General features: G+C 46.0%; 1 protein-coding gene across 1 annotated transcript in view; it reads left to right on the top strand.

Annotated features, from left to right (window-relative positions):
- The first annotated feature begins 7,675 nt into the window (after positions 1 to 7,675).
- Has1 (hyaluronan synthase 1) overlaps positions 7,676 to 16,463 on the top strand; it is a 10,497-nt gene continuing 1,709 nt past the window's right edge. The window contains exons 1-4 of the mRNA XM_026778471.1: positions 7,676 to 7,699; positions 9,860 to 10,666; positions 12,583 to 12,808; positions 13,325 to 13,457. Of these exons, the coding sequence (XP_026634272.1) occupies positions 7,676 to 7,699; positions 9,860 to 10,666; positions 12,583 to 12,808; positions 13,325 to 13,457 (1,190 nt within the window). The remainder of the gene's footprint in view (positions 7,700 to 9,859; positions 10,667 to 12,582; positions 12,809 to 13,324; positions 13,458 to 16,463) is intronic.

Raw genomic sequence — 16,463 nt, 5'->3', positions numbered from 1 at the left:
CACACACACACACACACACACACACACACACACACTCTATAACAGCTCCTCAACCTTTAGCACAGCACCACCAGCTGGTTACTAGGTGTTCAAGCACATGACCCTGTGAGAGATACCTCCCTCCACCTCTCCTTTTCAGTATCTGGATTTTTTCAGAGTATTTCCTCTCCAAGTCATAACACTTTACAGAGTAACCACCTAGATAGACAGCAGCATTTAAGAAGATGCAGATTTTTTTCCAAGTTAACTTTTTCAGTGGCATTTATCCTTAGTTCTCCAGGAAACTCAAATGTCTCTTACTTTAAGCTGGGGCTGTAGTTCAGGTAACAGAGTGTTTGCTTAACATGCAAAAAGTCCTGGATTCTGTCCCCCAAACTGCATAAACCAGTCATGCTACCACACACCTGCGATCCTAGCGCTTGAGAAGTGGAGGCGTGAGGATCAGGAATTCAGTGTCATCTTCAGTTATCTGGGTTAGAGCCCAACCTGGGCTAAGAGAGGTCAGGTTTCAAACCCAGGACAAGAGGCTGAGGTGCCTACTTACCATATCAAAGTGAACTTGGTTCTCCAAGCCCTATCTGTTTCAGGGCCCTCCTGGTGGACATACCCTTCCCCTAAACTTTTCCAGCCCAGAGGTTGGGCTGCCCTTCCCTATATAATACAACCATTTGGTTATCTGGTCTTTCTGTCTATTCTCTTTTGCTACACTTTCCTCCCCTCTCCCCATTTTTCTTCCCCTCTTCTTCTTCTCACATGGCTCAGGGTCATGGCCACTCTGGGCTCTCCTAGATGCCCTTGCCTCTGACTATGTCTGTCCCCCTTTATCCACAATAAACATTCTCCTCCATCTTAACTGGAAGCAATCATGTTTCTTTCCTTTTATTTCATTTTTCATTCATGAGAAACTATGCCTCCAATTATCTAAGGGGCATATTTTCTTTCTTTCTTTCTTTCTTTCTTTCTTTCTTTCTCTATCTATCTATCTATCTATCTATCTATCTATCTATCTATCTATGGTTTCTCAAGACAGGTTTCTCTGTAGCTTTGGAGCCTTTCCTGGAACTAGCTCTTGTAGACCAGGCTGGCTCAAACTCACAAAGATCCGCCTGCCTCTACCTCCCGAGTGCTGGGATTAAAGGCATGAGCCACCACCGCCCGGCTAGGGAGCATATTTTCAAGACCCTTCCCAAATACTTGAAATTATACATAGCACCCAGTCTTACACACACACTAAGAACCTTGCACTGCATGATTCCTTTTTAGTACACCTGAATTTGCAAGTGTACAGAACCATGCCCAGTGTTAAATATCAAACCCACAGTCTAAATGCATGCTAGGCAATCACTCTCCAACCAAGCTAAATCCTCATCATGAATATATAATTTTGCCTTTCAATCTAAAAGTCATTTTTAAAGATTTTATGTGTATAAGTGTTTGGCTTACATATATGGCTGTGCATCATGTACCTACAGTGCCCACAAAGGTTCAGAAGAGGGCACAGATCCACTGGACCTGGAGTCATGGGCAATTGTGAGCAGTCATGGGAGTGCTGGAAACCGGAACCCAGTTCCTTGTCAAGAGTAGCAAGTACTCTTACCACTGAGTCATCTCTGCAGCTGCCCATGCCTTCTTTTTAAAAGATTTATTGTATTGTTATGTGTATGTTGCATGTGTATAGGTGACCACAGAGGCCAGAAGAAGGCATCAGATACACTAGAGCTGGAGTTACAGGTGGTTATAAGCCACCCGACATGAGTTCTCAGAACCCAACCCAAATCTTGTGCAAAAAAGCACTCTTAACCACTGAGCCATTTGTTCATCTCTCCAAGCAATTTAAAAAGTAATCTTACCTTTACGTATCTCATTACTTCTCAGCTACTCTGCACTTCCACAGCACCTCTCACTGAGTGCTTTGTCAACTAGCCACACCATGTCTTTGCCTGGGATGCCTTTTCCCTTCTTCCTTTTCCACTCCCATAATGCCTCATTGATCAGGGGCACCTCCTCCAGGAAGCCCTTCCTGCCTTTCAGTTGGGTGGAACTGTTACTCCATCAGTGCCCAGTCCTCTATTTACACAGCTGTCTCCTCTAGGGGAATGGCATCTCCTCAGAGGGAGGCAGGGCCCCCTGCTGAGTCATTTGTGTGTGCCTGGCATCACTTAGCCCAGGGCCCCACCCATCAGTTGACCCTACAAAGAACACATGTTTTTCCTGTTTCTTCTCCATTTGTGGCTACCACCCTTACCTTTCTCCCCTGTCTTCTCATCATGAAATTAAATAATAACCCTTCTGGAGAAGGAAGGTCATTGTAGACTCAGGGCAGGCACCAGTTAAAAGCTACCATCAGAGGGGAGAGAATTGGGCAACCGTGCTCAGCTTCCTCTGTCTTTGTCATCTTGTCTTTACTACATTCAATCCTGATCATCTATGCTTGCAAGGAATTATGGGATAGTGGACCTCTGTGTCTGAGAGAGGAGGGCTAGGCCTAACCTCCTTTTCTGAGAGAAAAAGGCTTCTGTCTAGACTCCTGAATCTAAAGGCGGAGGATTAAATACTGGTCTAAGAGAAGAAGACTAGGGTCTGGAATCCTGAGACCAGGGAAAGAGAGCCAGGGTCCTGTAACCCTGGATCTAACAGAGGAGACTCAGGCCTGGATATCTGGGTCTGAAGGGGGAGTCGTGGCTGTGGCCAGATCTCTAGTACTCTGGCTGAGAAAAACCCCAGGGTTTGAAACCCTGGTCTGTCTCTCATGCACACTCTGGTTTTAGAAACATCTGGTTTTATACAGCTGCTCCACCCAGTCAGGGCGGTGTTCAGACTAGGCAGTCAAATGCCCAGCTCCTGGGAGGAGGGAGCTTGGGCTATCCCTTCCTAGCCACAGGAACTCCTCTTATTCCCTGTTCTGGGCTTGCCTCCATCATCCTGACACAGCCAGACACTAAGCATCACAGGCTCCCGGCAAAAGCGTCAGACACAGGTTGCCCCACCCTAATGGGTGGGTGGTACCCAGGTTCCCACCACCAGGGAGCTTCTCCCTAGTGGCCAGGCTCAAGCAAAGGCCCAACCAGGCACTGCCCCTACACCCTGTCTAGCAAAGTTCTCACAAGCTGGGTGTGAGAACCTGGCTTTGTTCAGGAAAGTCCTGAATGACTAGGAGACATAAAGTAGCAGGATAAAGGAAAACCAGAGAGACATAAAAGTCGGGGTGGGGGGGCGGGGGAGTGAGAGAGTCTCACAAAGAGACAGGCAGGCAGATGATAGTTAGAGACATAGAGGGATAAAGGAATACATAGATGATAGATACACATAGGTAGATTATTAAAAGATGAGAGATGACAGACAGGCAGGCAGACAGATGAGAGATGGTAACAGACATCAGAGGGGAAGATTGGGATAGGAAAGGAGAGGAAGAAATGGAATACAAATGGGTAGAGAAATAAAGTCAGGGGGTAAAGCACAAAATGAGAGAGCAAAAGAGAGTGAGGGAGACAGAGAGAAATAATAGAAATTATTAGTATCCACCACACAAAAGGATGCAGGAAGAGACAGTTGCTGCACAGTGAGAGGAACTTGGAGAAGGATAGTCTTAGAGCTAACAACAACAACAAAAAAAAACTTATAAAAAGAATATAAAAGAGTAACAGGGATCACTGGCCTTCTGACCACAAAGGGCTGAGGTACATACACCCTGGTACCCCATCTCATCGCAGCTGTGTTCTGACCCAGTCTCCATGATGGTGTATCACAACACCTCAGCCCAGACCACTCCCGGAAGTCACTTGAAGTCCCTCAGAAGACAGACCCCAGAATTCTAGTCCTCAGCCCCAGTAAGACCTTGACAGGGACAAATATGTGTTCACACACACACCCCACAGACAGACAGACAGACAGACAGATATCAGCCCAGCAAAGAGCAGGCAATTCTGGCTGCAGTTCCAGGCTGCTTTGAAACACACGCCAGCAACACAGGCACACCCACAGACATGCGTGTGTGTGCACTTTATTTATCTGCCAGTTGCTGATATGTGCTCCTGTTCATAGACTCATTTGTTCAGAGTCTAGAGAGAAAGGTGGGCTCTGGGGAGATGAGGAGTAAGTGAGGAGGAAGAAGAAGGTGTGTGGGCAGGGCAGGGAGACAGGGGGACAGTGTGGGTGATAGAAAGTGATAAGATAAATGGGGTGAGATGGAGACAGAAATACAGACAAGACACAAGAGAAGCAGCTGAGGGAGATGGGGAAGACAGACATGGGGGGAAGGTGGAAAGGGATATACAGATAGGACAAATGAAAGGTAAAGTGAACTCAATGCAAGGGAAAAGGAGAGAAAGAGAAAACAGAGTGGAAGGGCTGGAAGAAAGGGGGTGTGAAGAGCCAGTTTGAGGGGCTGTGAAGACAGGTCCTATCTGGTGAGGGGGATGGGGCAATGCCGGGAATCGAAGAGGGTGGAGTTACAGGACTGTCTGACCTCAGAGCCCCTGGACAGGCTAGTCGGCTGACGTCAACCCTCCTCCACCCCCGCATTTGCTGGTCTTCAAATGGCCCCCCTCCAGCTAGCTCTAGACACACACGGACTGCAGAGCAAGCCGGAGAGGAGAGAATCCATCAGTATTCACAGCCATGAGACATGTATGTACTTGTGTGCGTGTGTGTGTGTGTTTGTGTGTGTGTCTGTAGCCACAAAGGATAATTACTACCATATGTGAGACCATGTGTATCGGGGACTATTGAAAATGTGTTTGTATGTGAGTGTATCTACTTGTGACAGCAACTGTATGAATTCAGTGAGCATGTGCGGTGGAGTGAGCTTCCTTTGTCATCCACGTCTATGATTCTATAAGTGCATGCTAGTGTTCCTAAAGAAGACTGCATGTGTGTAATGCATGCGTTTCGGTTTCAATTTAATGAGTTCAGAATCTATTTAGCTGAACTACATGCATTCACCAACATTCAACCTCTCTTGACCTCGAAAAAGAGTAGTGTCATATGGCTGGCATCCACTTAAACCAGTGATTCTCAACATGTGGGTCATAACCCTTTTGCTCAATTTGCAACAATGTAAATACATCCTGTATATCAGATATTTATATTACAATTCATAATAGTAGCAAAGTTAGTTATGAAAGAACAACTAAAATACTTTTAAGCTTGGGGGTCACCACAGCATGAGGAACTGTATTAAACTGTGGGTAACTACTGATCTGAACTATTGACTATTTCTTCTGAAACCTATTTCCGTTCCTTCACCCCAGACCCTTGGTGGCTGTGTGGTGTTTACTGGCATGCTGTTTATTGTCTTGATATTATTTCTTCCTCATGCTGAGGGCTTGTGTCCTCAGGTGCCTTGCATGACCATTAGTGGGAGTTGCATCACTGGACCCCCATTCTCAGCCTTTGACATGGTATATGAGGTTGTCTTGTGGAACATGGGTGCTTTTGTTCTGTGTGGCTCTTAAAGTTGCGAGTACAGCTGTAGGTGGAGGTGTCCGTGTCTTCATCAGCTGAGCCGCCCCCAGGAGCCCAGGCAGAGCTGTGTTTGAGACAAAAAGACAGGAATAAAAGAGTCTAAAAGAAAGAATAATTGTTATTGAGTATTTAAAAGTTCTGTCTTAAGTTGGATACCACATACTTGAGGTTCCAGATACCTGGGAGGCTGAGACTGGAAAATTCTTGGGTCTAGGGGTTTGAGGCCAGTCTGGACAACACAGGGAAACCCTTCATCTTCTTTTAAAATCCCCAAAATACCTAACTCACCTCTACTGTCTGAAACATAACGTGGATTATCACATACGATTTTTAAAACCTCTTGAAAAAGTAAAGAGGGGCCTACAAGATGGCTCTTGAAGGAAAGGTGCTTGCTTCTAAGCCTGACAATCTGAGTTTGGTCTCCAAGACACAGGGTAGGAAGAGAGAACCTAGTCCCAAAGCTGTCCTCCAACCTACACACACACACACCCTGTGACACACATATGCCCACACACAAAATAAACAAAGAAATAACTAATTTTTAAATGAAATTAATTTCGGTAACTTATTTGCATCAACTCAGTGTGTGAGATGACTGCAAACTTTTCTAGCAAACAGCAGAGTATATCCTCATTTGTTATTCTACTGTGGAGTCAGGACAGACAGCGGTGAATGAGAAGTGCGACATTAAGGACACTGACCTTTGAACTGCTAGTAACTTTCACGCTCCACAAAACATTTTTGTTTCCCTCTCAGCTTAAAATAATTTGGGAATGTAAAAAGATATTTGTTTATAAGTGGTAGTAGAAATCTGTGTCTTGACCACTATTGTATACTTTAAAAATATGGTTGTTTGGGGCTGCCAAGAGGACTCAAAGAGAAAGGGGCTTGCAGTTAAGCCTGATTACTTGAGTTTGTTCCCCTACGTGATGGAAGATGAGAATTGACTCCTGAACGTTGCCCTGACTGCCAGTCACACACCATGGCATATGTGTGTGCATACATGCACAGATGATAGATAGATAGATAGATAGATAGATAGATAGATAGATAGATAGATAGATAGATAAGCAAACAAATGTTTTTGAAGCATGATTGTTTCAGGGACTTAGGATGTAGCTAAGTTGGTAGAGTGTTTGCTCAGCATACACAAAGCTCCAGGTGCAAGTAAACTCCAGCACCAAATACACTGAATGTGGTGGCTTACCGCTGTCAAGCCATCACTCAGTAGACCGAGGCAGAAGGATCAGAAGAAATTCAACAAATTCTCAGTCACACAGTGAAGTCAAAACCAGCCTACACTTCATGTAATCTTATCTAGAAAACAAAGTATTTCAAAATATTACTAACACAAAAATATTAGTGAAAGCTTTGGTTTTTTTAATCTACCCCAGACTAAGACTGCAAAATATATTGTGTATGAAAAAAATGGTTTACCTGGGCTTAGTCTTTTGTAAAATTTACAGTTAAAAAGAGAAGAGTCATGCATCATACTTATTCAAGGCATAATTAGAGGTTTTTCAATAATTGAATGAGACTAAATGGAATATTTGTTTAAATTTATATATTTAAATTACTCATTTATAATTTAATATATGAGAGAGAGAGAGAGAGAGAGAGAGAGAGAGAGAGAGAGAGAGAGAGAGAGAGAGAGAGAGAGTGTGTTGAGTTTTTGACATTAACCTAGGGTTTGGGAGCAAGTACCTTTACCTACTAAGACATCTTGCTGGCCTCTTCATTTTTATTTTGAAAGAGGGTTAAGAACTAAGTTAACCAGGTGGGCCTTACACTTGAGACCCTCTGATATCATTTGGCCTCAAAGGTAGCTAGAATGACAGGCTTATGTCACCAGGTTTTTCATTTTAATGACTGTGTGTATGTTGTATAGGTTCAGCTGTGCCTACTCCTGTGGAGTTCAGAGGTCAACATTAATGTCTTCCTCTATCTGTTCTATACTCTTTGTCTTAAAGATAGGCTTCCCACTGAACATGGTACCTACAGATTTCAGCTATAATGGCTGGCCAGCAAGCCCCAGGCATCTACCTGTCTGCCAGCCTGGGGATGGGATTACAGGCGGCACTCAGCTCTTTTGTGTACACTGAGTCAATCTTCTCAGCCTGTTAATGCTAAATTTTAAATTAAGATTAAAAACTCACACCCTGGTCAGACTAGCTGCACTTCAGCTGTGGGCAGTGTGACCTACCTTACATTGATGCCTTATCCTGCAGTCAGTGTGGTAGGTAGGAACTGATAGCCTAAGCTGGAGGAAGCACAGCAGCCAGACTGTCTGTGTTTGAGCCCTAAATCCTCTGCATATTATCTGATTGATCTTTAGTGAGAGAATTCATCTCTTTCTGCCTCCGTAACAGGGCACAGCAAGAGTACCCACTGCAGAGGGTTGCTGTAGAACAATGTCTGGCTGGGGAAGCAACTACTTACCCATCTTATGCATGAGAAGACAGAGACCCTTCTCAGCCTCTACTGATAAACATGGCCCAGTCAAGTCACTGGATAGCGGGAAAGGGACACACATCAGGATTTCGGGAAGTCAGAGGTGCCATTCTGTCACCTGCGGCTGCACACCTGTCACAAGCTTTTGACTGTCCTGTTTTGCTATCTATACTATGACTGCAAGTGCTGTCATTAGAGTCTCTCCTGGAAGGGGAAAACAGTCTAGGAAGACTGTAATTAATGACTGCAATCCTGGGTTCAAATCCTATAACCTTAGGTATAATCTTGGGAGTTTAAATTTCTGTAACTCAGCAGCTCTGCCTGGAAAATGATGATAAGAGCACATACCTGAATCAGACTGGTAACTGACCCGGTTGTCATCATAGCACCTTCATCCAGTAACTGACGGAAGCAGAGGTCGAGACCCACAGCTAAGCACTGGGCCAACCTCCCAGAGTCCAGAAGAGAGGGAGGGGGGATTACATGAGCAAAGGGGTCAAAATCATGGTGGAAAAATCCAGAGAGACAGCTGACCCAAGCAAGTGGGAGCTCACTGACTCTGGGGAACCTGCATAGGACGGAACTGGAACCTCTGAAAGGGAGTGACAGTTCTGTGGCTTGGGCAGTCTTTGCAGCCAACTGGCAGTGTATCCCTAGTGCATGAACTGGCTTTTTGAAGCCCATTCCCTATGGAGGGATACAGTACTCAGACTTGATACAGAAGAGAGGGGCTTGGTCCTGTGTCAACTTGATATGCCAGACTTTGTTGACTCCCTTACCCTTTCTGAAGAGTGGATGGGGGGTGTTTGGGTGAGGGGAGAGATGAGGATGGAGTGAGAGGAGAGGAGGGAGGGAGAATGGTCGGTTGGCATATAAAAGGAAAAAAACCTTTTAAATAAAAAAAAATTTAAAAAAGAGAGTACTTACCTGGGTTGGAAGTATAGCTCAGCTGGTAGTACACTTGCCTAGCACTGCAGGAACTGGGCATGGTGCTGCATGCCTGTCATCCCAGCACTCCAGAAGCTGAGACAGTAGGTTCAGAAGTTCAAAGTCATCCTTGGCTATATGTAGGACAGGCTGGGCTACAGGAGACCTTGTATCTAAAACAAACAAGTTCATATAAAAGGGTTAAAACAGCACTTGATACATATTTGGTATAAACTGCTTAGTACATGGTATTAGTGTCTTGACACAGAAACTTTTGTTGGGTTATTCTTAACTTCATTTCTTTCCAATTTTTAAAATTACTTTTTGGGTGATGGCATGCAAACACATGTGTTTTAGTCACAGCACAGCAAGTTCTCGTCTCTCCTTCCATCCTGAGGGTTCCAAGGATCAAACTCAGTTGTCAGACTTGGAGGCAGACACTTTTCACCCACTGAGCCATCCCACCAGCCAGCACCACTTTATGGGCCACTAACAAACACAGGGAAAGCCTGGGAAGTTGCACTGTGTAACACTTTTGTACAGAAGAGATGCTAACGCTGGAGGAGGGGAGGCATAACGGCTTACTTTAGAGGGCATCATGTAAAAACCTGGCTTGGTGGCTCACTCCTGTCTTACCAGCACTCAGGAGGATAGGGCGTTCTAAACCAGCTGGGGCTACACAGACTCTTTCTATTAAAAAAAAGGGGGGGGGTAAAGCAATTAATAAAAATCAGGTAGTAAGCCAAGATAATTGCTTCGAAGGTGGTGCTCAGGGGGATCTTTTTAAGAACCTCTGGGCTGCTAGAGAGATAGTTATCTTCGAGGTTAATAGCACTTGCTATTGCGAAGCCAAAAGACTTCACAAGTACTCCAGGGCGTAGGAGGCCCTCTTCTGGCCTCCATGGGGATCGGGTACAATGGTGCACCGGCATATACATGGGGGAAAAACACCCACACGAATAAAATAAAAATGCATAAATAAACAAACCTTTAAAACATAAGACAGATCATTTGAAAGTACTGTAATGTTCTTATCCAACTTAGACGAGAGAGCCCCAGAAATAAAGTCATCTTCAGAAAGCCCTCAGGACTGATCCTTCTCCTTGGCTCCCCACAGGACATTACGAAGCCCTCAGAGGCAGCACGTCGCTGCTCCGGCCTGGCTCGGCGGGTGTTCACGATTACATTCGCACTGCTCATCCTGGGCCTCATGACCTGGGCCTACGCCGCCGGCGTCCCTCTAGCCTCGGATCACTACGGCCTCCTGGCCTTCGGCCTCTACGGGGCCTTCCTCAGCGCGCATTTGGTGGCGCAGAGCCTTTTCGCTTACCTGGAGCACCGGAGGGTGGCAGCGGCGGCGCGGCGCGCCTCAGAGAAGGGACTCCCGGATGAGGCCACCGCACGCAGCGTGGCGCTCACCATCTCTGCCTACCAGGAGGACCCCGCGTACCTGCGCCAGTGCCTGACCTCGGCGCGGGCTCTGCTGTACCCGCGCGCGCGGCTGCGCGTCCTCATGGTGGTGGACGGCAACCGCGAGGAGGATCTGTACATGGTAGACATGTTCCGAGAAGTCTTCGCCGATGAGGACCCCGCCACCTACGTGTGGGACGGCAACTATCATCAGCCCTGGGAACCGGCAGAGGGGGCGGGTGCAATGGGTGCCGGTGCCTACCGCGAAGTGGAGGCGGAGGACCCCGGGCGGCTGGCGGTGGAGGCTTTGGTGAGGACGCGCAGATGCGTTTGCGTGGCGCAGCGCTGGGGCGGCAAGCGCGAGGTCATGTACACGGCCTTCAAGGCTCTGGGAGACTCCGTGGACTACGTGCAGGTGAGTGCAAGGTATCCCGTGCCTCCTGTGAATGTGACCTCACACCCTCCACTTCAGAAAGAGTAGAGTGCTTGCTTGCATCCTAGACCCTGGGAGGTGGAGGCGGGAGGATCAGAAGTTCAAAGTCAGGCTTTGCACTCTGAAACAGGAGACGCTATATCAAACGGATTTGAGAGAACGGCTTCATTTCCTCTTTTTATTCATTCGGTGAAGAAATCTTTCAATACTTACTCGTGCTTTTGTCTATCCTCCAGCAGATAATTTCTTCAATGTAGAGTCAACCCTGTCTTCTATTATTTATGTATGCATGTTTGTGTGGTGTGCACGTGTGTGTGCACTGTGGAAGCCTGAGGAAGACATCAGGTGTCCTGCTCTTTCACTCCCCTCCTCCCTCATTCCTTTGAGACAGGACCTCTCATTGAACTTAGATGTAGGTTGGCAATCAACAAAAACCAGTGTTCCTCTTGTATATACACACACACACACACACATACACACACACACAGAGAGAAAGAGAGAGAGAGAGAGACAGACAGACAGACAGACAGAGAGAGAGAGCGCACGCACTATGTTACAGGCATGCATATGCAACCACACCTATCATTTTACATGGATGCTGAGATTCAAATCAGGGTTCTCAAGCACTGTTATCCACCTAGCTATCGCCCCAGGCTCAAATCCTTTCTTACCTCATCACTCACCACACATTCAGACAGAAACTCTAATTCATCCATTTCACTCATTTATTCATCAACCATTAATGAACTGATTTAATATGGATATTTAGTCAATCTTATCCATCCATTTGATATAATGGTTCTTCCTTTTTTCTTACTTTGGTGTGATTCTTTCATTCGATGGTACACATATTTGTGTACACACCCAATACAGTGCTCATTCACTCTACCCATTTGTATACTTGTTGTTGTGACAAAATACCAGACCAAAGCAACTTAGAGAAAGAAGGGTTTATTCTGGCTCACAGTTTGAGGGTGCAGTCCATCATGATAGGAAAGACATGGATTTGGGAACTTGAGAAAGTTGTCACACTGCTCCTGCAGATAAGAAGCAAAAAGAGAAAAGGAGGTGAAGACCCACCAACTGGTTCCCATCTCCTAAAGGTCAAACAACCTTCCAAAACAGTGCTACCAGTTATGAGACCAATTGTTCAAAAACACGAACCTAGGGGGAAACTTTCACATCCAAATCACAACACTGACTGAAGAAATTCATTCCCTCTTTCATTCACGTAGCCACTGAAGACAGAAGGAAACTCTGAGCGTACATTCATCCTTTCATGCAGCTACGCATCCATTTAATACAAAGATTCATTCACTCAATCACTCACCCACAAATCAAGACATTTGATATAACGTTACTTTCTTTCTTCATGCAATATGGAAAGGCTTTCCTTTACCCTTCTTTCCACCCAGGCATCAATACATCCAGTGTGGACCTCATCCACTTATTTATTCATTCGCTTACCCTTTTTATATAGAGGTTTGTTCCCCCCCTTTCCTTTTTGCTTTCTTTCCTTCAATGTTGAGACTTCTGCCACCCATTCGGCTATGAAATACAGACCTTTAATTCATCACGCATCCATCCATTCAGTGTGGTCATTCACTAACATGCTACTGTCTTAGTTTCTTCTCCTATTGCTCTGAGAAAATACCTTTACAAAAACACCTTAAGGGAGAAATGGCTTCCTTTGGCTCACAGTTCACCAGACAGGAAGTCAAGGCACAGGAGCTGGAAGCAGCTGCTCACACCACCTGCACATCTTGTGTGAAGCTCACGTCCTCTTTCTATATAATCCAGGATCCCAGTCCAGGGAGTAGTGTAAACAGTCTATAAGCCCTTCCTAGGACCATCCTGTGTAGGATTCTGGTCTGACCCTAGTCCCATTCTTTTCACAGGTCTGTGACTCAGACACAAGGCTAGACCCCATGGCACTGCTGGAGCTTGTGAGAGTGCTGGATGCAGATCCCCGGGTAGGGGCTGTTGGGGGTGATGTGCGGATCCTTAACCCTCTGGATTCCTGGGTCAGCTTCTTGAGCAGCCTGCGATACTGGGTAGCCTTCAATGTGGAGAGAGCTTGTCAGAGCTACTTCCACTGTGTGTCCTGCATCAGTGGTCCTCTGGGTGAGTGAAAGCGGGGCTTGGAAGGCTTGTGGGGGCGTAAGGAGGGGAGAAAGGGAGCCAGAGGCAAGGTAAAGTTGTGGACAAAGATAGGGCTAGGGTCGGGATTGCAGTCAACATAAGATTGGGGAGTAGGAAGAGATGGTGTTAGAGCTGTACCGGTTTGCAGGAGAGAAATGAAGCTGGGAAAGGGGGAAGGATGCAGATTGGGCAAGTTGCTGCAAAAGGGCTTGTGGAAGAGAGATGAGGTTGGGGTGGAGATGAGGTTGAACAGGGAAGGTATAGAGAATGCTGGGGCATTGTGGGAGGAGCGGTGACTTTACAGTGCATGGTCATGTGACAGACACATTGGAAAGGGCAGGGGCTTCAGATAAGACTGGTGCTGTATGGGGGAGGTGATGAAGGACAAGGCTGAGACTGGGATGGATATGAGGAAGCACAGAGTGGGAAACAGTGATGCACTGAGCACAACATTAACCACATCAGAGGCTGATGCTTGGTACTCCCCATCCTACCTAGGCCTGTACAGGAACAATCTCCTGCAGCAGTTCCTGGAAGCCTGGTACAACCAGAAGTTCCTGGGCACCCACTGCACTTTCGGGGATGACAGGCACCTCACCAACCGCATGCTCAGCATGGGTTACGCTACCAAGTAAGTAGAGGGGACCATGTGGTCGTGTGTGTGAAGAGTGTCCCTGAGGAAGAGACAGAGGGTCCAAGAGGCAGATGACAATATCATGAGAGGTAGAGGAGCCATGCGTATTTAGCCAATGGCCTCCAAAGAGTTTGATATTAGAAGAGAATTGGAGGTACTGTAAAGGCTGTAAAGGGTTTTGTGAACCCTTTTCGCCTCCACCAAACAAGACAAGGTGAGGGTGAGCAATTTCACATAGAAGGAACAAGGCAGATGGGGTAAGTGGGCTATCCCATGGAGACCGAGCCAGCCTGGGCCATGCAGAAGAGAGGGAGAAGGATGAGATGAGTAGATGGGATGGGTTAACACCAGTGGGAGAAGCAGCAAGAAAAGAGGAAATTGAGGAGAGTGTCTGATCTCCATAACCACTGTACAGGAGTTTGGATGCCCTATAGGCACAGCAGTAGGCAAAAGGGGCAAAAATTCTTCCTTATGCTGAGGAGACAATATATCTACCAAGTGTGGCAACCTATAGAGTATACTGTGTGACTTTTCCTGGGGAAGAAATGGTGTTCTATTTTAATTTTTGTTTCTGCAACAAGTTATCTCTGAACAAAAGCAACTTAAGGGAGAGATCGTTGATTTGGCTTACAATTCCAGATCACGGTCCATCACTGACAGACAGTCAAGGCAGGAACTCAAGCACCCAGGCATATGGCATCCACCATGAAAAGCAGAGAGAAATGAATGGACCCTAGCAGGCTGCCACCTTTTGCTTAGTATTTAGCTAGCCTTTTCTACACTTACAATATTCAGTACTTCCCCTGTGAAATAGTGCTGCCCAAATTCAGGGGGAGTCTTCCCACCTCTATGAACAATCAAGACAGTTCCAACAGACATGCCCACAGGCCAACCTGACCTAGTCAGTTCAGCCAGTTCCTCAGAGGAGGCTTTCTTCTCAGCTGATGCTAGCTTGTGGCAAATTGACTGTTAAAACTAACTAGTGTAGACATAAGCAGACGTCCATTCACCCCAGACAGGGCACACATGACAGACCAAAAATAAATAAATTAAAAAAAGAAAGAAAAAATAATTCGCCCTATTGTTTGATGTCAGTCGTATGTGCCAAAGTAGAGAGAGAAACTCACTAAGATGCTAAGCCTTCATTTTTTGAAGGAGCTTCTGAAGGAGCAGAAGAAGGGCTTAGCCTTCTTGGGAAAGACTGACCCCCAGCTATTTCACTCCAGTTACTTTGTTCAAACATAGACAAGGTTAATAGGAGCTGGGAAAGGCTTCAACTTCCAAAGTTAACTTGCTTTTGCTGCCTGTGAAAGCAGACAACCCACACAAATCTCAGTCCCTTTTGATTATCAAAAGTAAGAACTCCAAGTATTCCAGGAGTGTCTTAGGACCAAGGTCGGTGTAACTGCCAGCTCTCACTTAGCACCAAGTGCAGTTTCTCCAGAGAAACATTTTTCTTTTTATTTTTTTAAAGATTATTTATTTATTTATTATGTATACAAAATAATGTATGCCCACATGCCAGAAGAAGGCGCCAGATCTCATTACAGATTACAGATGGTTGTGAACCACCATGTGGCTGCTGGGAATTGAACTCAGGACCTCTGGAAAAGCAACCAGTGCTTTTAACCACTGAACCATCTCTTCAGCCCCCTCGGAACATTTTTTTTCAAGGCTGAAACAGTCTCAAAATAATTTCACAGCATCTACTAATCAGCCCAAATGTAGAAAGGCTTTGCTGAAACATTTTTCTCAAAGCCAGACACAAAGGCCTTACTATACGTTTCACTTAAAGCCAGACATAAAGGCTTTAGTTGCATATCACTGCATCTACCCAAGTCTAACTTGATACCAGTAGTTGGGTGTACTTATGCATGAATGATTTTGAGGAAGCTTTGACTGCTCTCAATAGCTGCATCTGTAGAGCTCCCTGCACACCTTGCAGGCAGCTCCACTGGAGTGCCCTCCAACACACACACACACACACCACACACAGTTGTTCACCTCCTTTAGGAGAGCTCTCCTTAATCTAGTTACATTTTAAGCCTCCTGGCTCTTGTTAATTTCTTGAATTTCCATTAACTTTTTAAGTCTTCCTCCTCCCTCCAAGAGGAAATGTGTCAAACTGGAGGAAACAGATTTGGAATAATAATCTCATTTTAGCCAAGAGCACCAGGAGAGAGGACAGAGAGCTACCAGGGGTCCCCTCATGAAAGGTTCATAGGACCTTCACTAAAATGAATCATGGAGGGCTTTGAGCAGAAGACCCGCATGTGAAAGCATCCTCTAGGCAGATGTTTTGGGTACAAACAGCAACATCAGAAGCAAGCAGAACATTGAAGGTGCCAAATGACACAGTGAAGAGAGACACTGTCAAGTACTGCCCTTGGCTGAGAGACTAGTTTGACGTCACCTAATAGCTAACTGTTGATGGCCACCTGTGGCTTTTCCTTAGTTGGGATTCTATCTACCCTGCATGGGTATGACTAAGGCATGTAAGGACAGATTAATGGTTTCTGCCTCAGCCACAGGAAGGGGTCCATCTGCTCTTTTGAGAACTTCTCATGCAGACGCTAACCTGGGTAGTGGCCAGTCTTGCCCTACTCCTCATGGCAGGACTTGCCAATTTAGTCAGCACTTAGTCATGTCACTGATGGTGTTAATGTCAATGACTAATATTCGTCATGTCTGTAGTAACAGTGTTAGTCACAGTAAAAACAGCAGTAGCTCACACTGATTGAGCAATTACTAGAAACTGCTTGGCATATGACCTCCATGTAGTCCTGGCTGTTGAAAATATTAAACAGTGATATAGGCCCACAGAAAGGATGCTGAGGAAGCTGGAGAGATGGTTCATTGGTTATGAGACCTCTTCCATTTCAGCACCCACAACTGGTGGCTAACAGTGCCTGTAACTGCATCTCCAGGGGACCCGAGACACTCGTCAGGCCTCTTTGTGCGTCCATACTTAGGCACACACCATGCACACACACACACACACAC

The sequence above is a fragment of the Microtus ochrogaster genome, unplaced genomic scaffold (genome assembly GCF_000317375.1).
Source record: "Microtus ochrogaster isolate Prairie Vole_2 unplaced genomic scaffold, MicOch1.0 UNK172, whole genome shotgun sequence".
Taxonomy (NCBI): domain Eukaryota; kingdom Metazoa; phylum Chordata; class Mammalia; order Rodentia; family Cricetidae; genus Microtus; species Microtus ochrogaster.
The sequence above is the reverse complement of the archived record's forward strand: the minus strand, read 5'-3'. Positions and strand labels throughout refer to the sequence as shown.